We start from the raw sequence: 26,531 nt of genomic DNA, 5'->3' as shown, positions 1-26,531 counted from the left end.
AATGGTCAATCTAAAATAGCATCTATGTACCAATTCTGAAAATTATCAGACATTCATGGGGAAAAATTTTTTTTTTCCAAAGACAATAGAAGGAAATTTGTAGATGGAATGTTTTACAAGAGCAGGCAAAACTACAGCGTATAAATATAATTAGCTAGGGCTCAAAATCCTTGAAGGCCTTAAAATTACTTGTAAATTACTCATAAACTAGTAAATTAAAGACAACTTTCTTCATTTTTATAAACATAAAGAAAACTTCAGAGTTCTAAAAAAAAAAATGCTAGAAATCTCTAACCTTGACTTGAATCATGCCATATCTCTGCTTGCGTAGCTCTGTTACTATTTCAAATATATCACACTGAAAAAGAGAATAGTAGCATAATAAATTCCATATATTCCTTAACAAAACCTTAAACATATGAAAACATATTTCCGGTATGTAATTTGAAAAAAAATAATAAACTACATAAAATTCTTTCCATTTTTAAGCACCCAGATTGATAATCCCGGGCGTATATTGTTTTTGTCCTGTCTGTTTGTCTGTTTAACCTTTGCCATAACTTTTACACCATGAGAGATCTGTCTCTCTTATTTCACCATTTTAAAAGTTCTTTCAGATGACTTCAAGGTCACAACTTTTGACCATGATAGATATATGCTGAAAATAGCTTTTTCATCTTTTTCACATTTGTATGCATATTCCACTAACTAAGTTCTTTCAGATGACTCCAAGGTCAAAGACCTCGTGACCCTGACTGAGACATATATGCTAAAAAATAGCTTTGCTGCCGCCTGACACATAGTGTTTCATAAACACACCATTATTTTGCTTTCACTTTTTACCCGCCCTTTCTTTTCAATCTGAGCCAGGGCCATAGGTGATGAGAACACCAGTTCTTCCTATCCCCGCACTGCAGTGGACAGATTTGGTATGATGGGCGTGGATAGGTACTGTCAACATAACAAACAAACCAGTTACAGCAAAGGAAATTCTTTATAATAGTTTCACCTTTATAAAGGTCATTATATAGTTAAATCTTCTGACATACTTATAATACTGTAAATAATACCTATAAAAAAGTTTTAAAAAATATTTTTGTTTCAATTTTATTAAAATAATTCGTGTGAAAAAGAAATTGAAAACTGTGGAATCATCATTGTAAATGGAGATTTTGTGGATTTTGTTTTGGAAAATCAAACACAATGAAGAATTTTTTTTTGTTATTTTGACATCCTGACTTTGTACACACATACCCGTCCTTTACCTGTTGACTCTTGCAACTGTGAGATAGGCATAACATTGCTGATAATCAATAACGTACACAATTTACAAAAAAGAAAATTTATTCATCATTAATAACAGTTTTATTTGATTTAGTTCTCTCTTCCTTTGGTTGATAATTCATAGCAATTTCTGGGCCCTGTAATATGCTGATATAATAGGCGTGAGATAAAATTCAGCAAAGAAAGCGGCTTAAATCAGTATGTCAATTTTAAAATTACCATTAATCCAGTTTCAGCAAAAAAATTGAGGATATTTGCTTATTGTCTATATAGTACATGTAGATTTTATTGTATAAAGTCATTCCTATAATAGGCATCATTATACAGTTAAATCTATTTAAATTAGTTTTAATCAAAACAAAATACTCGTTTTCTGCAAAATAGTTTTATATTCAGATATTTGTAAGTACTTACTTACCCTTTTTTAGTGCAGAAAGGTCAATATTTATGACACAAGAGTACCAAAATAAAAGAAAACATCATATTTATCATAAAGGTATACTTTTTTCTTTGTTGAAATAAAGAGATACCTTTCCAAAAATATGATAACAACATTTTCACACAAAGACTTTAAAATATTATGACAAGAAAAAATGTTGTTTGTGCTCCATTAATATTTATTAAATTTCATAATTTGCCTCCATTTGAAAAAGAAATATAAATTAAATAAGTGTTGATTTTGACTCATCATTGACATTTTTGGAGATTTTGTGGATATTTGGGAAAATCAAAATACATTTTTAGCATTTCACAGAATTTTTTTTGTAAAAGTAGCATATAAAGGTATTGTTTTAAATACCTAAAAATTGACATCCTGATGTTAAAGTTTTGAAAATTTCACACAAATACTGTACATGTATATAAAAAGTGGGCTTCATATTTTAGTGGCTTTGGCACAGACAACAGTGCTCTAATTAATGAATACCGCTAAAGAATTATTTATAAATACAATATACAGTGCGGAATTGTGTAGCGTTAATTCATGAATATGCCAATAACTGAATGCCCAGTGATTGCGCTAAAATTTTGAATACACCAATATATGTGCACGTACAGTAATTTCTATGACGTTAAGATTAATAAGCATTGGAATTTGACTAACTGACCTGTAGGAGTGGTTTTGTGTTGGGGACTGCTTGATCAGGCCAATTTGTGAACATGAAGTGATACACTAATCGACCTTTTCCTTCTGCCATGTTTTCTATCATTATTTCTCTGACATCAAAGTGCTCCAGATACTGCACCCTCAATAAACTCAGCTTGTATAACCTGAAATAAAGAAATGCCACAGGCTACCTAAGCATTCTATAACATTTTGCTTTATTATGACTTTAAGATCTATATTATTCTCTTTCCATTTTTGACAAAGAATTACGAAAACTTAAAAAATGTGTGAAAAAATTTAGTTCAAAACAAAAGCTTATCCAATATCTTATTCCATAATATAAGTAGCTGCAATAATGTAGCCCTCTCCGATGTTTTTAATCTGATGTTCTCTGGAGCCAAAAAAAGGAGGGAGAGAGAGGGTTACTTTATTGCAGTTATAACAAAAGTTCCCTGTGACATTATTACTCATTTATTTTGATTATGAAGATGAGAAATTTTCCCCTTACTAACCCCTTGCAAACAGAGAGTGGAGTCTCCACAGAGTCAGGCCAGTACTGGTGACACTTGACTTTGCCGTTTTCCATGTCCAGCGTCAACATGGCAATCACTGAGACATTCTGTTCCCAGATCATCTGCCAGAAGTCTTGTGAGGTTTCAGGAAGCGGGCCCTGGGCTGCGATATAGTGGGCCTCCATCTCCCCCACGTTCATTAAGATGTGGCTGGCATTAATGTAGTCATGAGGCCCTGACAGCTCAACTCTGTTATAGTCATCTGCAAGATGCGTACAATAAAATCTTTATTCTTACACCATATCATTAACTTTTTCCTACAGAACATTTGAATTTATGCATCAATGCCGAAAAATTTAAAAATAAAGATGCAAGCAAGAAAAAGCTTCTCTGAGGAAAATTTTAAATTGCTTTACAGGAAAAACTCACATGGCAGAATGTTTCTGAATTTGTTCAGTGGTTTATTCTCAGGGAGCTTGGCATCAGTACATTCGTCTGTGGATTTCACTTGCCGTAGTTCCTGTAACAATGATAAGTGTTATCTTATGAAACCTAAGAATTCCCAACATGTGAGGCTTATAGGCTACAATACTCACTTGAATCACAATTTATCTAATAAATGAACATTACATGTACGGATAGATAAATGGAACTTCTTATTGTCATCTTCAATTTCCCACCATAGCCCCAACAGTAAGCTTTGCTCTAAGTTTGGTTCAAAATGGCTTGGTGAGTCTGCTTACTCACTTGATCTTTCAGCTTAGGTGAGCTAAAAACATGACTGTGTTATGTAAAATACTAGTATATTACAATTACAGCATTACCTTGTACTCCTCTTGATGATTCTTCTGATCCAGATTACGCTGTAGTTTACTGATCAGGGCAGGCACTCTATCCTTCACATCCTTTGCCATTACCAGCAGTGGCAGACCGTTTAACCACTCGGCTGTAATATCCTCTGGCACCTCCACATCCAATTTCCTCTGTATGGTGTCGATAGTAAAAGTCCCCCCATTCTTTTCCTCCCTCACGGCCCTCAGTCCCTCTTGGAGTTCCTCGGTACCTTGGGTCTCAAATTCCGACATGTCAGTGTTTTCGTCGGACATGGTCCTCTCCTCTGTCTGCCACCGCTTGTAGGACAGGCCGGGGGTCTTGTAGTTACCCTCATTCAGAGCCCTCCCCTCGTTTAGCGCCCTCCCACTCAGTTCCAGCGACCCTGAAGACAGGAGTAACTTCTCGGCCTCATTGACCAGAGCGTCCATGTCGTCGTCTTCTGAGTCGTACACATCCTCCTCCTTCATGCTGGCTGTTAGATGATCTGGGTCGTCCCTTTCTTCATCGACAAAATCACCATCTTCTTCATCTTCATTGTCTGATTCATTGATCAGGATGGGTGGTGTCATTGTTTCCAGATGTCTGGATGAATACCTTTAAAATATACATAAACTAAGGCTTACATTGCATATTAAACCTACTGAAAACAAAAATTCATGTCAACTTGAAGTCTTGAGAAATATTCCTTGTGATATTAAAGTTCATGTTAATGAAGAACATATTGACATGTACAATTTAGCCTTATCATAATACAAGTTCAGTATTAAAGTAAACATACATATAAAGCTGTATTCAGGGACAAATCCAAATTAAATATCCAAAACTATGAAGTAACTGGTGCATACCTGGCCACAGTTAGAGTAACTTTATTTGGTAAAGCCTTTATAAGTAAAGCTACTTTGGTGCAGTCAAGTCCAACTGTTGATTCTCCATTAACCTACAATATGAGATTACTACATGAAAACAAAATGCTTTTACAGCATGGCAACAATTTGTTGTTTATTTTACAGTCACCTAGTATCATACAGCCACTATTTGAGACACAACTATCATTTTTTCCTATATACGTTGTGTCACCTAGTCCAAATGGCCAGGTTTAAAGATACAAGGGCTATATCAACCAATTTGCCATATTTTCAGAAACATGTTCATATATTCAGCTAAAAGATTCTACTTAAGATTGACAGTTAAAAGGTAGAATGTGCAGAAAAAGTGGATTCAAAAGTAACATACTGCAAATTGGATAAGTCAGAACAAAATCAATGTGGTAAATCTGGTTTTTACTTGTATAATTCTGTCCATTTTTACCTGTACAATTCTGTCCATGACCTGCAGTCTCCCGTCCCTGTCGGCCTGACTGTTGGGTTGTATGAACTTGACAAACACACCAGTCTGGTTGTCTTTCTCTGCCGTAACGAGACTGAATCCCAGTCCTCCTGGACGAGAACGATCGAGCTCTACATGGATCATGTCAGGCTATGAAAACAATTAGTTAAACTCTCGCTAAAATAAACCATTAATTGTGATTATTGATGACAGGGTTTCACTAACAATTTTTTATTAATACACTACTTCCATAATTTATGGTACACACATTAAAATAAATTTTTATTGATGAAGCAATGTATTTACTGCCAGCATTTTTAAAATATTCACAAATAATAATGTTGGAAATGTAATTCATATATAGAAAATGAACTTCTAAATAAAAGCTAAAGACTTGTACTTATTGCCATTTGGGGGGGTTGGGGTTAGAATAATTTAATTTCTAACCTGAGTGACATTGGTGAGGTCAGCTGTGGATGCCATTGAGTCTGGCTCGTATCCACTGTTCATGGTCTCTCCTCCCTCCTCAATCTCCTCCTCCTCCACACTCTCCTGTGAGTCCTGTGTCCTGATTGGCTGAATTTTCTTCCTCAATAAGAGATCAGACATTCCTGTAATGGGGACAGTCTGTTGGGCTGGTCGGTGGACAAGGATTTCCACATTGCCAGTTGCATTTCTCAAGTGTCCTACTGCTTCCGTGTGGTTCAATTTTGTCAAGTCAATGCCATTCACCTGTTGAATCAAAATGTAGGTTCATTAATATTTATGAGCAACAATAAAATTAATCAAAATGGGAGAATTTAAATTATTATTTCTTTGAATTTTTCAAAATCATTTCATGGCAAGATCAGTAGACTTCAAAGGTTGTTAGAAAATTGTCTTGTCTTAGTTCCCTCTATTTAAAATACTTGTTATGACAACATATGAATACTTCCATTACAACTGTTTGATTACCTCGAGTAAACGATCCCCTGCCCTGAGTCTGCCGTCAGAGAGGGCTGGGTCAGACACGATTTCCCTGACGTAGCAGCCCCCCTTACTGACACCCCCATACACAGAGAATCCAAGACCAGTCTTCTCATCTTTCTTCAGGACAACCTTGATCTCCTACAAATCAAAATCAAAACACACACTGAAAACATAAGTAAAATCTGGAATGTTTGCCTTTCCAAATACAACAACTCCATATTGCATTAAAAGGTATTCAGGAGTTATCTCAATAGTCATTTATATCATGATTTCAAAACTACAAAGAAAACATACCCCTGGTTCAAGTTGGTCTTGTTCTGAATCCTCTTCACTCTCTGAATCTTCTTCATCTCCTGTCTCAGTCTGGTTTAGGAAATCCTGGTTAACAGCTATATTTAGCTGTGGGGAATCCCTTGGGGTTGAACTAGGAACTGTGGGGGAACCCCTGGGTGCGGTAGGTGATCCCCTGTACTGGTCTGTCTCTCCCAGACTCTCATTGTCTTCATCTGTGGGAAACTCTGAGGACTGCAGTGAGTTGGTGCCAGTTCCCAGGTGTTTATTGTTCCTGGACAGGAGGGCATCAAGGCCACTCTCTGAAGCTGTGGACTGAAGTCCTTCACCTGTGTTGTATGTTCCTTTCAGTGGAGACCTATAGTTATATTGTAAAATTGATTTACTTAAGTTATTCTTAACCTTTTCTTTATTAACAACTTTTTCTTTGTTCAAATCTACAATAAGAATTGGCCTTGTACATAAACTAACAAAAATTTTATTAAAGTACTGGTACAGTTTTACTTACCTTACTACAGAATCTGTGGATGATTCACTGGCATCTGATTGGCTACTGGATGACCTTGACCTTTTCTTGACCTGAGCTGGGTCAATTGGTTGACCCTCTTCCTCGTAATACACCTCCTCCAAACTTTCCTGAGTTGAGTTGAAGGTTGAGTTGAACTCATCACTGTACATGGATCTGGGGCTCACAGCTGTTTTCAGATTCTCAAAGTCACCCCAGTGCTTTATGCCAAAGTTTCCTTGGAGTGGGAGGGGGCTGTTCTGTAGTGACAATGAAGGGGGAGGGGTTCTAGGGAGGGGAGGTGGGTTACTGGTTGGGGGAGGTACAAACTGGAAGAAAACGGGAATACGTGATGTATTTAATATTGATGTTTAATGTTTCACAATGTTAGTATTAAAATTCAGAATCCAAGCAAACTGAATCACTTGTTTCTACTTCTCTGATATTTTTGCAAACTAATTGGGTTAACATTTACATTTTTGTGCAAAGTGCATTTCCTGAAATTATAAGCATAACTAACCATTATTTCTGACACAAGAGTTATATAGCTTTTATATAAAACCATCTAATACAGGGTAATCTCTTATTCAAAATGTAATAATGTAAGTGACAGTTTACCATTTGTTGAGCCTCTTGCTCCATGCCTGGGGAGGCAAATCCTGAGGGTGGGGTGATGACCCCCCTATCAGACATAGTATCCCTGTAAAGGATGGGTTCGTCCTCTGACTCAGTCTCGGAGGGTGTTCCTGTATCTTGCTGACGGGCCGCAGCTCGACGCTCCATCCACTCCTCACTACTCTATAAAGCAGAAAGGAGAATTTTCAAATAAAAAAACTTTTAAAAAAAACAAACAATTAACACCAAGGAAGAATTATATTTATAATTATTTAGAGATCAGAAAAATTCAGCAAATTTACAAGATGATGATTTCATTTTATGTCACGGGAAAATAATTAACCTGCACAATTTGTAATTTAAATTTTTTTCCAAGGCAAAATGTTTAAATTTCTCATAAAATCAAAAGATTTTAAATTAAATTAATTATAATCCTCCTTTTTATTTTCCATACAAGAGTACTTACAGATCTTGGTAAGGGGGGTAACTGAGCACAAGTTGGTCGACACATCAGTAATTTAGCATCGGTTACTACCGAGTGTAAAAGGGAAACAACCTCCTGAAATAGTAGGATCCATATCCCATGCAGGTTATGTAAGAACTGAACAGTGCTGAGTACACAAGCTTGTAAATAAACACAGAGATAGGGACAGATATTTAAAATAGGCCAGTAAGCATGAAAGGGGGGCATAGGAAGGTGAAATTATACCTTGGCCATTGTAAAATCACACATTTTCGTGGGGTATAATTTTCTTTAAAGGTAGTATATGAAAAAATTGTTTGTTTTGATTTTGTGGTTGAAGAAGCATTTTTAATCATAAATTTTACATTTCATGGAGGATATGAACTTGTGGGTCGTTCATACGGAAAAAACAACAACCAAAATTAAACTGCCACAAAAATGTGATTTCACAATAAATGTATGTAGAGCATGGGAATAAGGTACATGTAAAATAATCATAATACTGTAGCAATTTTTAAAATTGAAAAATATCATTTTTTTTTTACATTCATTAAGTTCTGGGATCATCTGTCTGAATCTCTGTTAACATAACCATGCCTATGTTCAAAATTAGGTATTAAACATTAACTTTTGAATAAATCTATCATTCCAAGTTGAACATATCGTAAATTAAAATTCACCAAATAAAATAACTAAATCCCTTTAAATGTAAATAAATGAGAATATGCTAGGACATGCAAAGTGTTATATATCAATTATTCCATGTACATTTATAAGCAAAAGCAAGACAAATCAGGTTTACCATTATATTATACATTGAGTTATATTTTGACATGCTTAACTTCTTCACAAATTTTCACAAAATCTTGCTTTAAAAAGGTTATTTCCATATTATCCTTAAAGCTCTTTCTAAAGGTGGTACATATACCGTACATTGTATGTGCAAGTAGCTTAACACTTGTAACTCATTTTCATGGTTTCAGAGTAAAGTTTACAAGTAACTTTTAAACTTGTAACTCATTTTCATGAATTTAGAGTAAAATTAAAAAAAATGAATATTCTAAAGTTTTCTTTGAAATAAAAATTGTGAAGAAGTCATTATATTACATTTTTTGCCCTTATGTAGAAGAAAATTAACTTACAGCATGTGTGCGACCTTTGACCGGAACTCCGTTGACCTCTAATAACACATCGTCTCTCTGGATCTGCTGACTTGACCTCGCAGGTCCCAAGGGGAAGACTTTTTTGATGCGTACAATGCCCTGGGATTTGTCCTCTGTATCCACATCTACACCCCCATACACGCTGAAACCCAGACCGGAGGGGCCTTTCTTCAGATCCACCGAGAATGTGTTATCTACAATGCATCAAGATATTTCTACATCATATTCTAAAAATATGGATGATTGATTATGCATTTGAGCTCCCTTTTAAAACAAAATTTATTCATTTTAAATTTTCAGATTGCAAAATTTAAAAAATATAGATTTTTTGTAATGTAGATCACTAAATTTTCATCATATCTTATGTTTGCGAGATACATATTAACGCTTTATTTTCACAAATTTTGATTTCAACTCCATAAAATCTTTAAGATACTAATATACCCTAGAATGATATTTTCTGCAAGCACATTTTCTCACATCATAATGCGAAAATAAAGTTCATGCAAATAAAAAGTGATTTACAGATTTTACCTTTATCTACAAATGGATAGTAAATATTGCCATCAGTGGAAGGTAAGCTTTCGTCCGAGTTTTCTGTCAGCTCTGAAGCCTCTCTCTGCATACCCCCTGGTTCATCTCTTTGATCCACCTCTCCGCTGGACAACAAACCTGTAGACTCCAGAGACGGTGGAACTAACGATTCTTCCAAAAGATCTTCTGCCCTCACTTGTTGATCACTATTTTCCTTTACTTGGCTTGCTGACAAATTTGATTTTTTTACATCATCAGCAGAGGAAGTGTTTGTAGTAGGCTCAGAGCTGGTGAAGTCATTGTCACTTTGTTCCTCCACATGAACAGCAGTGCTGCCACCTTTTGACGAGGAAGACTTGGACTTACTTTCACTTTCACTTTTCTCTGCTACTGTACTGTCCAAATTTTTTGGCTGTGTTTCTCCTTGGTAAAACATCTGCATCATGGGAGGTGTCCTAACTTCTACAGAAATCTGACCTGGCTGTCCCACGGGCTGTCTGGAATCTACTGAACCTGTCGATGAGTTGCTGGACCTTATAGAACTTCGCGAGGAAATAGAGCAAGCACCGCGTTCCACTGTGAACGTACAAATGTCTGGTGCATTTTGGATGATTTCCACCGCTTGTTTATGGGTGACAAATTTCAATGGTATTTCTCCAACAGCAAGAATTCTGTCCCCTGAACAGAAAAAAATGTTTTTACCTATGAAAATTCTGGATACAACTTACATAATACCGAAATGACAAATTTAAGACTGTGTGTTATGCTTGCTAACTGCACAAGAAGAACCTTTTTAGTAAGTATTTCCTTTACAAGAATGCAGTGGCTACTTTAAATGGTTAGAAACTTAACAAAACAATAAGAGCAAATGTACAGCAACCAGAAGACATAGGTATTTAGGTAACTACCTGGCTGTATTCCTATCTGACCAGTTGGCTGTAAAGTAAGACTACTTGGATCCAGTGATTTGACATAAATTCCTCCAAACTTTACAGATGTATTTTTCCCTCCCTTGAAATATAAATAAAATATTTTTTTTACCAACAATGTATAAATATGCAAAATGTTCTGTATACATGTATTTGCTATTTAAATTTGGCATTTCTTTTAGATACATATACAATCTTGTCTACAGATTCCTATACTTACAGTGACTTTCAGACCAAACTGGTCTCCTGTTTTCTGCAGGGTCACCTCAAACACTTCTCCAGGCAGAATCTCGGATACCTTGGGACTAAAAAAAAACACCTTCATCATTCAACACCTAGTAACATCATCCATTCACAACAAAAACATTCTGCTTGTTAGGTTAACCTAACTTAATCTACATGTACATTATCCATTTACTTGTCTAAACCATACACAAAACATTCTTCTTGATAGAGTTACTAAAGGTTGGGACAATACAGTTATATCTAAGTACCTATCCTAAAAGCATTAATCAGATAAATACCCGGTATTTTAACATTTTATTTTTGAATGAAAAATTAGATTACTTAATACTATATTCAATATATGATGATTGTATCACCTGGGCCCAGTATCAATTTTCTGCCACTCTTTATCCTCTGCTGAGTTTATAATCTCCCTCAGGCCTCCTTGGTCCAAACCCCGCCCCTCTTTTACTGCTTGGATCCCCTCCTCTAGATCGGAGTCCACCTCAGATTCCACATCATTATCTGTGTCATCAGGGTCTCTTACTACAAAAAAAGAAAATAAGTTAGACAAAAAATCCTGTAACTTAACTATTTAATCATTTTCATGATGAAGAATACATAAAAACAGGTGACAAGTCCTATAGCTGATGTAAATGGTGATGAATCTTAACTGTGCTTCACTGAAGGGCAAGCAGGAAAATTTTACAAAATTATGCCATATTATTTTTAGTTTTTATTAAAGCAAGTGAACATGCTGTAAATGAATACACATACATGTACATGTGTATGAAGATAAAATCTGGTACCAAGTAATGTCTAACAATGAAAAATACACTAATTAAGACTGCCTGTACTTGTAACATGAACGATCTTCATGTATTTTAGGATTAAATGAATTACACATACTTTGGTTGACCTGGGCAATTTGCACGTATCTATTCCACATATAAATTGTAAAATGGCTCAATATAACAATATTAAAGAATTGAATATGATTTTTTTCTTCTTTTTTTATTTTAGTTTTTAAATTTTTTTTTTTTGAAACATTGCCCTTTACAATACAGACCTGCAGGGATAGGTTGCGTATCAGTGGGTAAGTCGGTTACTGGGATAACTTCACTCTCTATAGATTCAATCTGCGACATAGTAGACACATCTGCAACAGATGGGTCATCCCTAACATGATCCTGTGGAATGTCATCTACATTTAAATGATATGAATCGTCCTGAATTTCATGGTTCTCCTCCGATATCTGACGATAAATCTTGACATCAGAAGGACTGGCATTGGAAGCGCGTAATTTGGCGATGGCATCATCATGGTCATCTCTGCGTTTGACCGATTTCGGCACTCGCACTTGAGACACAAGCAGATGTACAGTGTTTCCTGAGTAGCGGATCATCTGTACCGCTGTGTGATGTTCCACCCCCTCCAGACTCTGACCGTTGATGGCTATTAGCCTGTCCCCTGGTTTGATCTGACCATCCCTATCCGCCGGACCTCCAGGGGTGACCATCTTGACAAATATTCCCAGGTCTAGTTTGTTTGTGGATTCTCCACCGACGATGGTGATGCCAAAGCCAACGTTTGGTTCTTTCTTCAGAACGACTTCGGAAACATGTCGCTCTGATCGTTCTGGAGAAAGCAGCTCCTTGTTAAATCTGTTGTGAAGTGTAGCTGAAATAAAATTTTCACTCAGTGATAGAAATGCATTCAAATATAACAAGAGATGTTTGTAAAACACTTATGCCCCCCTCCTCCCAAATTAGAATTTTTAAAAGTCCAAGGGGGCATAACTCTGTCAAAAATGGCGTGATCGTTCCCAAAATACAACCTGACCTAGATATTTGTTTGATTAATCTGTATACTAAATTTCATTTCAGTATATGCAACCTCTGCAAAGAAAATGAACGGAAACTGCAAATAATTGGAATTTTTCTAAGTCCAAGGGGCATAACTCTGTCAAAAATAGTGCGATCGTACCCAAAACAGAACCTGACCTAGATAATTATCTGAAAAATCTGTATACTAAATATCATTTCAGTATGTGCAACCTCTCTGAAGAAAATGAACGGAAACTGCAAATAATTGGAATTTTTTTAAGTTCAAGGGGCATACCTCTGTCAAAAATGGCGCAATCATATCCAAAACAAAACTTGACCTAGATATTCATCTGATATACCTGTATACCCAATTTCATTTCAGTATGTGCAACAGTTCAGAAGAAAATGAATGGAAACTAAATGGACTGACAGATCGACATACCAACCGACAGACAGCAGCAAAGCAATATGCCCTCCCTTCTTCGAAGGGGGGCATAAATATATTATCTATTTGGAACCACAATTTCAGAATGTTAAAACATTTTCAAGACTTTTACTGTGATTTTAAGAATTTCATTCTTAGAAAATGGATTGTGTTCAGTATCAGTAGAATTAAATTTATCTCCATTCATATGACATTTATAAAATTGTCAAACAGATGAGTGCAATTGCGCTGAACAGATAAAAACTCCATTCATTATGTTACAATTCACTAAAAATAGGCTGTTTTTAATTTGGGGGAAATACATTTCTTTGAATGGCACTATCTATTCATTTTTCCCCTTCTTACTCACTGTTAATGGTTTCGCTGGGGGGTAAATCCCCATCCAAATGGGTGCTCTGATCTGCTGTCTCTAGATTGAGAAACAAAAAGAAAATTTCAATCTCCATTCAAACCACCAAAAGCTTATTAACTTGTGCAAGATTCAGCTGTTTGTAAAATTCTCCAAATTTTATGATCACTGAAAAGTTGAAAACATCATTAATCAAACATTAATTTAACCAGTACATGAGAGATTCTCAAGTGCTTGCTTCTTGGTTATATTGTACATGCTTGAACACAAACATTCCATAATCCCATGCACCTTGTAGATATTTTTTTTCACACAAGCATAGTCTTTGCTTTGAACATGACTTACCATTTTAAAAGATAACTTACAACATCATTATCAGCATAAAAATGCAACAGATGTGTAATCTTTTTCCAGCTGATGGCAGAATATCCATCCAAGAATTGTTCATTTCCTCATGGTTCTTGATTTTAAAATATTTTAAAAATGAAAATTCACAAAAAATACCTAAGACATAAGCAGGGCCTGCTTCCTCTCTCTGGGACTCTTGGAAAATGTCTCCCGTGGAAACAGTATAACGCTCACGCTTCTTATCAGAGGAAATCTTATACTTCTGTCGCAGGTCCAGCATGCTGACACTGGCATCTGCCTTATACGGCGGGGGTCTAATGGAAAACATGCAGCATAAACAAACACATGCACAGATATTGTTCACTTGTTCACACAGACCCATAGTCTTGTATTTACAATTACAAAATATAAGGACTCTGTTAGTAGAATAGATAATTTCTCACAAGGCAATATGTAAAGACAAGTCTCTTTGAAAACACATGATCACATGCATATGGCAGGTTAGTAAAGACTGTTTAGCCAGAAATATATGCAGAAATTACAGCTATATCATTCTTATTCATTTTCTTTCCTGTACAATTTCAAGCAAACATGTAAATGTATATGTATAAAACACACATGTAAGTATTGTGTATTCAAGCATATTTTATGAGTTATTAACACATGTAAAAGGAACAGTAGAATGCAAACATCAACACTTATGGTTCCATCATATTTAAGTAAAATGAAGAGTCGAAGACAGACTTACAATGTATATGGTAATGGTCTGTTATCTGCTGTGGGACTGTGTAATCCAGTCTTGGGTTCTGTACTCTAAGGGGAAAAATATACTCATATCATTGTCCACCTATGTTTTACAGAGTAATATGCAGCTTTCTTATTAAAATCCTGTAATTTATAGTGCAAAAACCTTTTGAACATAAGGATCTCTGATAAATAGGATAATGCTACTGTACTCACTGATGCTCCATGGGACTCACTCGAGCTCTGCTCATCTTCCCCCATACTCTCATCACACATCAACTCAGCTACCGAGTCCAAAGTCAACTCTGGAGATAAGCATTAAGTAATTAAATGTGTAAAATGGACACTTCTATTGTTCAAAACAGTATTCAAATAACAAGCGGTCTTATATTTTTACCTTGAGGATCAATGTTTGATTCCCTTGACCTCATACTAAGTTCAAATCGGTGCTGGGCTGTGGAAAACTGCAGTAAATATCGACCCCTATGTAAAAATAGGCGAAATGTTTTAAAAACATGTACATATGAATTCAACAATTTTTAAGTCATATCAAATTCATTTTTTTTTTTTGCAAATGCATTGTACAGAACTGTTTATCCATTCATTTATCACTTTGATTAACGTTTTAACAATTTATTTACATAGATGTCATTTTACATGTACAGAGAAAGGAGAAAAATATACTTGTACGTGTATATAATTACAAGTCTTATAAAAGCTTACTTTCTGTAACTGTTTGTGTAGTAATTCAGCTTGGGGGGTTTTCCCTCCCCAAAGTCGGCTTTGCTCTGAATGCTGAACCGCCTCTTGTTGAATGAGATTTTCTTAATACTCTGCCAGGGAAACTGCTGGACAAGAACTCTACCCTGGGGTTCATTTTCAGCCAGTATGAGGGAGTGAACATTGATTCCTGCCCACATAACACCACCAGTGTTACTTTTGTTCTGAAAAAGACGCAACATCATGGGGTAGCCAAAATCATCGCTACCTTATAATTAGTTTAATATTGATCTTAAGCACAATATATGTATCTCCAAACCAGTAAACAAAAATTTATACTTGTGACACGATAGCGGTGTTTTTCCTTGAAGTTTACTGTTCTGTATTAGCAATACAGAACGGGACTGTGGTGGGCGGAGCTACTTTCCGTTCTGTATTAGCCCTGTATACAGTATTGTATTTGCCAACTATTCTGTATCTAAAATACAGCACGGTCTAAAAATAAATCTAATTCAATTTAGCAAAAGCACCTACAAATAGTAAATGCCGATGTTTTCCTATTATAATTTTTGGGGGAAATAGCCGGTATTTTCCTGAAAATGTAAAATGTCAAAATTTCTCAATCACTTATTAATTTTAAAAACTTATTCCACACAGAATCTACACGTAATTTCGATCCAAACTAAAAGGAAAATTCGCAATAAGGGAAAACATCCTCTGTACGTACCCCGCTCTCCCCGTGCAAAATCATTCAGGTCCATTTTTCCGCGTTTTTTATTTTTTAAAATCCTTCTCGCTGACGACAGCCACACGTCTCTTTCATTTCGTTTTTAATGTCGCAATTCAATTTGAAAATAAAAATCCGTGACATCAAAGTCCATCGAAAAATTTTCTGTAAATCCTGTTTTCGTAAATCACTTAAACCGGAATTTTAATACCCCTGAAAATTATTATGATAAATCTCCATCTACAATAGATCACAACAATGACGGTTAAATCCTCCAATTTATCCATTAAGACTGACTATCACTCGATTACGTCCACCCCGTTAAACTGTCAAAACTATTCTGACTGAATTTTACGTTTTCCGTGGAAATATATATACTGCGGATGCGTACTCCCCGTCGGGGCCTCATCTACAGAACTCTAGCGGAAGTTTGGATGCTGCAAAGTTATAAAGTGGGCGGAGCTATTTTTGATTGATTGTGTCACAAATCATTTAGAGAACTCGACAGGTTCTGTATCGTAGATACAAATTTGGGGGTGGAGACTCGTGCTAACGCACTCGTCCACCCCCAAATTTGTATCGACGATACAGACCCCGTAAACAAAAAAATTATACTAAAATCTTTCAAATAAGAAAGGCTTCATTATGTTCAAGATGTTAGAATAGTTAAACCATAAAGACTAAAGATAATAAAAAAATTTATACTATGTAAATGTACATGTATAGAAAAATAAAAACACTTTTCAAACCTTTTGCAACTTATAGAAGTGGATTCCATATTCTTGCAGTTTTTGAGCTTTCTGTAAAATAATCAAAAAAATTTGTCATAACATATGAATAGAAATCTTAGAATTTTTCATCAACATTTCAGCTGCAGTATTTATAGGCTTTGTTAAAATGGCACTTGAACCATCATGGCTGTAAAACATCTATTTAAAAAAGTTCTCTTGAAGTCCAGATAACACATCACTGACCTTGATAAACTCTATCTCTGCCTGTCTGTCTGTCAGTCCTGCTAATTTCTGATGCTCTGCTGCTGCATGGTCTTTGATGTAAGCATTACCAACACGTTTCACGATCCGGTGTGGAAAGTAGTGCTCCTGCAGGAAGTAATTCTTGCCCATGCTCTCTGAATCATAGTCCCCATACTCTGCCTGTAGAGCAAGGGCAGATAACTCCATACACTGGTCCTCTGTACAAAGAGTTCTCTCCTCTAGAATGTCATGTCTCAACTGCAGGTACAACAGGTGCTTGGATATCTGGTGTCTAAAACAAACAAGTTGTAATTTGTGAAACTATCTGTGTCTATTGGAAACTAATTCAGTTCCTTATCTTTAAAGACCCACCAAATAAAGTTTTGAATCTCAAATGGTCCTCCAATTTTAAAGCATTATCTTTAGAAATATTTATAAATTAATTGTTCTTATGTCAGAATAGCACAAGAAGGATCTCCAATGCTTTTAACAATAGATGGGCAAAAAAATTCACACTCAAGTTCTATTTAGGCAAGATAAAATGAATAATTGATAGCATTTCCAAAGACTGTTTAAACAAGACATTTGATTACCAGAATTCTTATCTCAGAAGTACCTTTACCTGAGCAAGGTAACACTGGAGGGATAGAACTTCATCCTGACGTAGATAGTCAGTGTAACAGCCGGCATGTTTTCCTTCCAGCTGTCCTTCCAGCCGTCAGGGGCCACCTTGTGTAACTTTACATCAGGCTCCATAAAGAAATGCTCGCCCTCTGAAAACACAAATTTATTTGTCATTGATGATGCTGATAAAATTTTCTGTACATATTGTATTGAAAATTCTAGAATTTTATAACTTGATCAATTCAATATTCAAATAAAGTGGGATTTTTCAACTCAATTCAATTTTCAAACTTAAAGTGGGATGTGACTCTCATATTTTATATAGCAAATCTTCAACATACACTTCCAACTTTCATAAAATATCATTAAAAAATTTCATTCAATCACACCTATGATAGCAAATAATATTCATTGTTATTGATGTGTCCAAAAGTAGGTCCTGCATTTATTAATGCAGGAAAGTTTAATATCAATCTTACATAGAGATTCGATCTGTATAAATAACCTCACCATTAATGTATGATAGCCCAAAGAAGAAAAATTCTGGGAGCTCGATGTGGGTGATGATGGATTCAAACATCTGCTGTGCGGTGATACTGGGGTCCACCATGGCCTCCAACTTCTGTCCGGAGAGTAGGACCACCACCACACGCCTAACATGGGAGGGGCTCTTTAGGCTCTAAAACAGAATTCACATACATCTAACAGCTGATTTCAGTATAATGGTGTCTTCTACCTATTCCCACTTTTTAAAAATCTCAATTCCACCTATTCCCACTTGCAAATAACAATAGATGTTTAGATTTACCTGTATTTTGTACATTTTTAGACAGAAAATAACAATTACATCTATGAGAAAATATGATTTATTTCGGATTTTTGAAATTATAAAAAGGTCTTACAAGAAAAAGCAACTTAATACCTTAATTTAAGAACATGGTTAATTATTTGTTTACACAAAAATTCCACCTATTTCCACATAAAATCTTACCTTTTTCTACATGATTTTCAAAAAGTGGGAATAGGTAGAATGATGTATGAAGACTGACAAAATATTCAAGGACAATGAAGATTGTCATTTTAGGGATAGTACAATCCAGCTTCTTTCAGTAACATGTACCAAGCATGTCCATAAATTTTTGGACAGCCCTAGTAGTGACAGTTTGGTGATAATATTATATTCTGAAGGTTTCAAACAAACATTTACCTCCCTTTAACAAACGACTGTACAAGTTTCAGTATTGTCATGCCGTAGTGTCAAAAATATTTCCAAATATTTACCTCTCCTTGCAATGGCACGGATATTCTCACCAGAGGTTTGGAGGATTTGTGTACAAATTCTGGCCCATAGTATTCCTACAACAAACAAAACATCTGTAGGACCCTGTTTTAGAAACCTTCTTACTAAAATAATGACAATTTAAAAAATCTTACTTCAGAAATCATTTCTTTTTCAAGTACTCTACCGACAAAAACAATACATATACATGTAGTCTAAATGTCTGTGGTCATCATGGCTAATGAGAACAAACAGTATCCTGGGATTGTGACTATCATATTTAACATGAACCCTGACTTTACTTATTTATCATTATCATGCTTACATATTAGCCCAAACTTTTTCACAGTTTATGGCCATCAAGGTATAGAACAAAGCTTACCCTGTGTTTGTGACCATCATGGTGAACATGAGCTGATTTGCCGACAGAATTCTTTGAATTCAATTGCTACAAAAAATCCCAATATATGATGATGTATTTTAAGAGGCTAAAAGCTTCTTTTTGTCTGATATTTTATATAGCTGTATAAAAACAATTCAGTGTGCAATTTTAAGGGCGTATTTCTTGATAACTTTTCCATATTATCTCATATTGAAAATCATATCGGTAAATAATCTGACCATTTTGGATCCTTTGTGTTCTTCAGCTGTTCTGTGAAACTTATCCTTTAACTGCTCAAGTTTCTGCTCCATTTCAATTTCCTTTTAAAGAGAAAGTAAGTTCATATAATTTATCATTAATTTTATATGTATAAAAACAAACTTTCTTAAATATGCCACCAATATTAACCTACCTGACTCCATCTGTGGTGATCATAATGTTGGGATGTTGGGTATGTTAAGAATTCTTTGGATCTGAAATACGTGAAAATTCAATATGCCTTTTACCAATATATGAAAGAAAAACAAGTTGCACAAAAAACCTTGAATAAGAGTAAATATAATTTTTCAAGGCTTTGAAAATTTGTGTCAAACTTTCAACCTTCATGTCATTGGAAATCAACACTGAAACCTGACACCCACCTGAGATGTTGATCCTGATATAATGACATCTCGCTGCTGATGATACTATCTCGGTCCGACTCACGGCCGAGTTTAAGGGCAATTTCTGAACCATGCTTATTGTGAAGACCAGGCGTATATGACCCTAAAATCAGAAACACAAAAATAAATTAACAGTGACTACTCTCAATAAATATAAATAATTTTTTTTTATTTTGCATAAAATATAACTGTTATGCAATCTTATGTAATGGTACATCACTTTTTCCTCTCATGAGCTTAAAGTATTTTTATTTTTTTTATTCTTGTTGTTGAATGTTTAGCACACTTAATGCATAAATCTGTTTACATGTATATACATGTAATTAGAAAAAAAGATTGCTATAACCATATTCTACATTCAGCAAGTGATTGACCAAAGTGAGAAATATCAAAATATTGGGTGTTATCTGGCTTTTTAAAATAATAATTAAAGGAAAGAAAAAAAAGAGCAAAAAGCTCCCCAGAAAGGTGGTTAGCAATATAAAGAAACTTTTTAAAGATTTATTGGTTCATTTGCTTAATTTACAACATTTCCAGGGGTGTGCTGATTAAGTAGTAATATCAATAGCTAGTTACTTAAAATTCAAATCATTATTTTCTCTCAATTTAAGCCCTTTGGGTATAACCCTATAATTAAAGATCCATCATATATTAATTTTGCTAATTTTAAAATTGTGCAACCGAGCCCCAATAATTACACACACAGGGCATCTGACGATGCACTGAGTCTCCGAACAAATTTACAGGTTAAACATTAGCATTACTTCATGTCAGTGTGAGTAAACATCAAAGCAATAAAACATTATTTTCCATCATTAAGCTTTGATGATGAAAATAACAATGGGTAACCCCCTCAACCATTCATCAAACCCTCAACTGGATTTTTTGTTTTCTGCTATATGTGAAAATGCTAAGCAAATTTCATGCATGCTGTAGACAGAATTATATTACACATATAAATCAAATTTTGACATAATTTTTATCAAGTTCTTCATCATGTGGGTGTGTGATTTGAATATGACAATAGCATGCATAAATATAAGTCTCTGCCAAGCAGAACAGCATGCAACAAAAATGTTACCTCTTCCATGCTTCATATTTTTTGCTACAGTTATTATAAAACCAACAATGAAATTCAAAGCCAGAAATATCGACAAGTTAACGTAAATCAATATCTGACATTAGAGTTCTAAAAAGAAACATAGCATTTATGCATAAAGAAGTTTCTGATTTAATCAGTTCTCAAGAAAAGAGTTTAAATCTCATTAATTTTTCTTCATTAACAGGAGGAAAAAAAGACAAACATTCACATCTATTCAAACAAGGAACATACACAGTACTACAAAAGTACCCACAATGCACAAGAAATGAAATTATTTGACTCACCCTGTGTAAATGACATCCCAGACAACACTGATCTGGTGTCTGACCATGGAAGGTCAGAGGTCAAGGCCATAGGGTCATGGTCTTCATACCCGTCACCCATCAGCCCCACCCTCAGGATTTTCAGTTTCCTTTGCCTCTCTTTCAGTCGTAGGTATTTTTGGTGTGCTGTCTCATTCATGTAGGCCCCCGTGCCACTATGTGGTCGACTCCTGCTCTGACCTTTCTGCACTTGTCCCCCGTTCAGGGCAGAGGTGAAGGTGATGTCAGACAGGTGGTAAGATCTCCCTGGGGTCATGGTCAGGTGCTCATGGTAAGAGGGGGGCTGGGTGAAGCTTGGGTGATAGGAAGGTTGTGTGTAGTTTTCTTTCTGTGTCTGATGATAATTTTCATCTAGAATTGAAGGAAAAAAAAATCCATTAATCACTATCAAGATCATTTTTTTTCTGACTAAGCTCACAGTCCTTATCATTCTTATTTCCACTGAAACAGAAATTGATAAACTCAGATATTCCTAGAAATATGAAAGAACAAGAGGCCCACGGGCCACATCGCTCACCTGAGAAGCTTTGACCATTCTGTTCTTTACCAGATTTCCCCCTTAATACATAATGCATCCCCACCCTACCCCACTGATCATAATTTAGACATTTGAAATCTACACTACCCCATGATCCTTCCATGTGCACATAAGTTTCAGCTTTTCTGGCCCAGTGGTTCTTGAGAAGAAGATTTTCAAAGATTTTTCCTATATATTTCTATGTAAAATTTTGATTCCCCATTGTGGCCATGCCCTTCCCCAGGGGGTCATGATTTTAACAATTTAGAATCTATACTACCCTAGGATACTTCCACATAAGTTTCAGCTTTTCTGGCCCAGTGGTTCTTGAGAAGAAGATTTTCAAAGATTTTTCCTATATATTTCTATGTAAAACTTTGATTCCCCATTGTGGCCCCGCCCTTCCCCCGGGGGTCATGATTTGACAATTTAGAATCTACACTACCCTAGGATGCTTCCACATAAGTTTCAGCTTTTCTGGCCCAGTGGTTGATTTTCAAAGATTTTTCCTATATATTTCTATGTAAAACTTTGATTCCCCATTGTGGCCCCGCCCTTCCCCCGGGGGTCATGATTTGAACAATTTAGAATCTACACTACCCTAGGATGCTTCCACATAAGTTTCAGCTTTTCTGGCCCTGTGGTTCTTGAGAAAAAGATTTTCAAAGATTTTTCCTATATATTTCTATGTAAAACTTTGATTCCCCATTGTGGCCCCGCCCTTCCCCCGGGGGTCATGATTTGAACAATTTAGAATCTACACTACCCTAGGATGCTTCCACATAAGTTTCAGCTTTTCTGACCCAGTGGTTCTTGAGAAGAAGATTTTTAAATGACCCCACCCTATTTTTGTCTTTTCTTGATTATCTCCCCTTGTGAGGGGACTTGGCCCTTTATTTTAACAATTTAAATTCCCCTTCACCCAAGGATGCTTTGTACCAAGTTTGGTCAAAATTGGCCCAGTGGTTCTTGAGAAGAAGTCGAAAATGTGAAAAGTTTACAGACGGACAGACAGACGGACAGACAGACGGACGGACGACGGACAAAATGTGATCAGAAAAGCTCAATTGAGCCTTCAGCTCAGGTGAGCTAAAAAGTGAGCTAGCTCACATACCCCACGCTCCCCCAAAACTTGACGGTGAAACACATAAGGCCATAAAAAATTGAAATCTTGGTTCTCAGGCCCGCGCGCATCCGTTTTGAGGTAGCCGCATTGCCGATTTTATTGTATTTTTGATAAAATAAAAAGTTGGTATTGCGGTGACCAATCCGGGAAAAAAAATTCCGACCTCATTTGTTTCGTAGTTTAGTATTCAAATATCACTTCCGGTAGCCATTTACAATGAGATTTTGGCTACTTCGTTTGAAAATACATTCGAGGACATTACCTACGATGTTTACATGCTGTTAAGCAATGGATAAAGCAGAAATTTTGACCAGAAATGGAAAGTATATCTGTGATTAAAAAAATTATCTTTATGTTAAAGAAAATTCGGAAATTGAAATTAAAAAAAATACCTCCCTCATCTACTTTATTGCCAATAAAATGAAAAATAAAATGCCGCCCTCCCGCATCTGATTTGGAGAAAATTGGCCTGAGAACCAGGGAATTAAATTTAGATAGCCTAATGAAAGGCACAGAGCACTTTAAATACATAGTATAGATCAAAAAGGGCAATAATTGCAAAAAAAAAAATCTTCACATCAAAATGTCTTGCACATGAGGACATTTAAATGTGGAATGAAGTTTCTGAATAAATAATGGAATCAAAATTTCTTGGCATTATACAAATCCAAACATTAATTTGACGTGGTGGTGGGGGGGGGGATTTTCTTGAATAATAGGCAAAACTCTTTGGGATAAAATAATGGAATATGTCCTAAATATCTGCATAGGTTGACAAAACTATGTACAACAGTTTAAGAGGAGTGGTGCTGACAAACTGTTCATCTCTATATTCAAAATATGGCAAAAAAGTCTAAGTTGGAAAGTGTGGAAATTCCCGGAAAAATAAAGGAATTGGAATTTCCTGGTAATATGCACATCTACATATTGTGTCCTAAATATCTGCAAAGTTTAACGAAATTCTGTGCAGCGGTTTATGAGGAGTTGCGCTGACAAACTGTTCATCTCTATATTCAAGGTATGGCGAAAAACCTAAGTTTTTAGTGCAGGATGTCCCGGAAAAAATAAAGGAATCGGAATTTCCTGGTAATATGCACATCTACACATTGTGTCCTAAATACCTGCAAAGTTTGACGAAATTCTGTGCAGCGGTTTATGAGGAGTTGCGCTGACAAACTGTTCATCTCTATATTCAAGGTATGGCCAAATGCCTAAGTTAAAAAGTGCAGAAATTCCTGGAAAAATAATGGAATCGGAATTTCCTGGTAATATGCACATCTACACATTGTGTCCTAAATACCTGCAAAGTTTGACGAAATTCTGTGCAGCGGTTTATGAGGAGTTGCGCTGACAAACTGTTCATCTCTATATTCAAGGTATGGCGAAAAACCTAAGTTTTTAGTGCAGGATGTCCCGGAAAAAATAAAGGAATCGGAATTTCCTGGTAATATGCACATCTACACATTGTGTCCTAAATACCTGCAAAGTTTGACGAAATTCTGTGCAGCGGTTTATGAGGAGTTGCGCTGACAAACTGTTCATCTCTATATTCAAGGTATGGCCAAATGCCTAAGTTAAAAAGTGCGGAAATTCCTGGAAAAAATAATGGAATCGGAATTTCCTGGTAATATGCACATCTACACATTGTGTCCTAAATACCTGCAAAGTTTGACGAAATTCTGTGCAGCGGTTTATGAGGAGTTGCGCTGACAAAAAAAAGAGGACTGACTGACTGACTGACGGACGGGTCAAAAACATTATACCTCCCGCAACTAGTTGCGTGGGGTATAATAAAGCAATACACTGCAATACATGTATACAGCTTTACTTTTTTTCGGTTTGATAAGAAGTAGCACCATTTTCTCACCATCATATTTCCTTTCCCTGTGTCTTGACCTTGATCGAGATCTTGACCTGGAAGGAGACCTGGATCTGGACAAAGATGACCTTGACCTTTGTCTTTCCCGTCTCTTTGTATACTTCTGTCTTCCTCTTGACCTTTGACCTCGCGAGGAAGTAGGGTGAGTTTCATGGCGACTGCTGTGACTACCACTTGTATGTTCCTCCTATCAAACATAGAGATATGTTGTTAAAAGAATTGTTGACAAAAATTCAAAAATAAATGAAAAAGTTGACAGACAACCAATCCTTAAAGCTACTTAAAAATTTGTGAAAATTTATAGATTTGTTCAGAGAAAATACATAAAATTAAGCAATACATGTACACAATGTCATCTAAATTTTCAGAGCAAAAAAATTGTAATTCTTCATTTTCCCTCCGCCATAGTTGGAAATTATTACTATGTACTTTATTAAAATGACCCCTTATTTCATATATACATGTATATATTTTTTTATAATTTCTCACCTCGGAACTGTCACTCCCCATTATACTGCTGTAAATCTTCTTGGTGTATACAGAACTGTTTCTGGCCTCTATGTGTCTTTCTGCATAGAGTGAACAGGCCTAAAATAAAAAAAAAAAATCTTTTTTGATATTTTCAGCGATAGGAATCAACACAGCCATGCAGAATTATTTCATTCAATGCTGAAATCTGTTAAAAGTGAAGTGCCAGACATGGAGATATGATAAACCCAAGATGAAGAATTTATTTCATTTTAGTTTGTGTGTAAATAAAGGTTATACTAATGGCAAAAGATTTTTTAAATTAATATAATCAAAGTTCTGGCAATGTTATAAACTTAGTACCAGGTAGTTAAGGGTTGTTTTAATTAGAAACTTCATAATTTTTTTCCTACATATAAGAAATTGTGTTGCAAGCTTGGACCTAATGCTTCATAAAGGAGGTTAAATTTTACAATCCCGAATCAAGAAAAATACAGTGGAACTTTATTACCTGGAACACTGAAAACCAGTGATACATGTATATTGAAATAATTTGGCAGTCCAAACCACATTTTCATGATTTTTACCCAATCCATGCAGGTCTAATCTTATGACAGAGTCATAATTGTTTCTATGGATGTCCATGATTGTTTCAGAAATAAAGTGAGCATGCAGGCTATCATTTTTTAGGGGTCCCCCCCGGCAATGAAAGTGATTACAAGGCAACATATATTTGCACAACAGTGGAACTGCCAGGGTGGGGGATATATGTGTGGCCTATTTTATAGACTGACCTGTAAAACCTGCTTGATTGTGATCCTTGCCTCTGGATCCACCTGACACATGGAGGATAAAACATCCTCCAAAATACGACTGACAGCCGGGGCCTGAAATGTAGGAAGAAAATTGTAAAATAAAGATCTATATACAGTAAAACTCTGTTATAAAAGAAGTCACTGGGACTTATGAAATTACTTTGCTACATCCATATAAGAAATTCCTTAAATTTATATAGCTGGTAATCCTAGATAACTTCGCTATATCCGTGAATTCGCAATATATGTGTTCCTATTAAATGAGTTTAACTGAATGCTAGTCATTTCAAGATATCTTAGGATAGGAAGTCAATCAATTTTAACATTTTTATCAAACAAAAATATGAGTAAATAAATAAATATTGTATTGTTTTGTATGTTTCATTGATAGAAGAGCCCATAGCTTAACTTGAAAAACTGTTTATAACTATATGCACTGTAGTTTAACAGATTGATTATGGGAAG

The 26,531-nt window shown here is 35.6% G+C and overlaps 1 protein-coding gene across 1 annotated transcript in view; it reads right to left on the bottom strand.

Annotated features, from left to right (window-relative positions):
* The window catches only part of LOC134262162 (tyrosine-protein phosphatase non-receptor type 13-like), a 35,552-nt gene that overhangs the window by 1,839 nt on the left and 7,182 nt on the right, over window positions 1–26,531 (bottom strand). Inside the window, 40 exon segments of the mRNA XM_062744554.1 lie at window positions 296–358; window positions 844–877; window positions 879–951; window positions 2,387–2,553; window positions 2,902–3,163; window positions 3,331–3,421; window positions 3,726–4,329; window positions 4,581–4,672; window positions 5,044–5,211; window positions 5,509–5,793; window positions 6,016–6,168; window positions 6,325–6,679; window positions 6,830–7,155; window positions 7,445–7,624; window positions 7,908–8,000; window positions 9,047–9,261; window positions 9,602–10,279; window positions 10,510–10,612; window positions 10,751–10,835; window positions 11,133–11,301; window positions 11,825–12,436; window positions 13,377–13,436; window positions 13,881–14,038; window positions 14,473–14,537; window positions 14,685–14,773; window positions 14,866–14,951; window positions 15,192–15,412; window positions 16,665–16,715; window positions 16,890–17,181; window positions 17,512–17,662; window positions 18,024–18,192; window positions 18,795–18,869; window positions 19,175–19,240; window positions 19,414–19,494; window positions 19,587–19,647; window positions 19,816–19,939; window positions 21,223–21,612; window positions 24,772–24,970; window positions 25,273–25,371; window positions 26,046–26,138. Coding sequence (XP_062600538.1) covers window positions 296–358; window positions 844–877; window positions 879–951; window positions 2,387–2,553; window positions 2,902–3,163; window positions 3,331–3,421; window positions 3,726–4,329; window positions 4,581–4,672; window positions 5,044–5,211; window positions 5,509–5,793; window positions 6,016–6,168; window positions 6,325–6,679; window positions 6,830–7,155; window positions 7,445–7,624; window positions 7,908–8,000; window positions 9,047–9,261; window positions 9,602–10,279; window positions 10,510–10,612; window positions 10,751–10,835; window positions 11,133–11,301; window positions 11,825–12,436; window positions 13,377–13,436; window positions 13,881–14,038; window positions 14,473–14,537; window positions 14,685–14,773; window positions 14,866–14,951; window positions 15,192–15,412; window positions 16,665–16,715; window positions 16,890–17,181; window positions 17,512–17,662; window positions 18,024–18,192; window positions 18,795–18,869; window positions 19,175–19,240; window positions 19,414–19,494; window positions 19,587–19,647; window positions 19,816–19,939; window positions 21,223–21,612; window positions 24,772–24,970; window positions 25,273–25,371; window positions 26,046–26,138 — 7,338 coding nt within the window.

This window comes from Saccostrea cucullata, unplaced genomic scaffold (assembly GCF_032062105.1).
Source record: "Saccostrea cucullata isolate Sc308-1 unplaced genomic scaffold, CSIRO_AGI_Scuc_v1 ctg1661, whole genome shotgun sequence".
NCBI lineage: Eukaryota > Metazoa > Mollusca > Bivalvia > Ostreida > Ostreidae > Saccostrea > Saccostrea cuccullata.
Note: the sequence above shows the minus strand (reverse complement) of the source record. Positions and strands in the feature narration are given on the sequence as shown.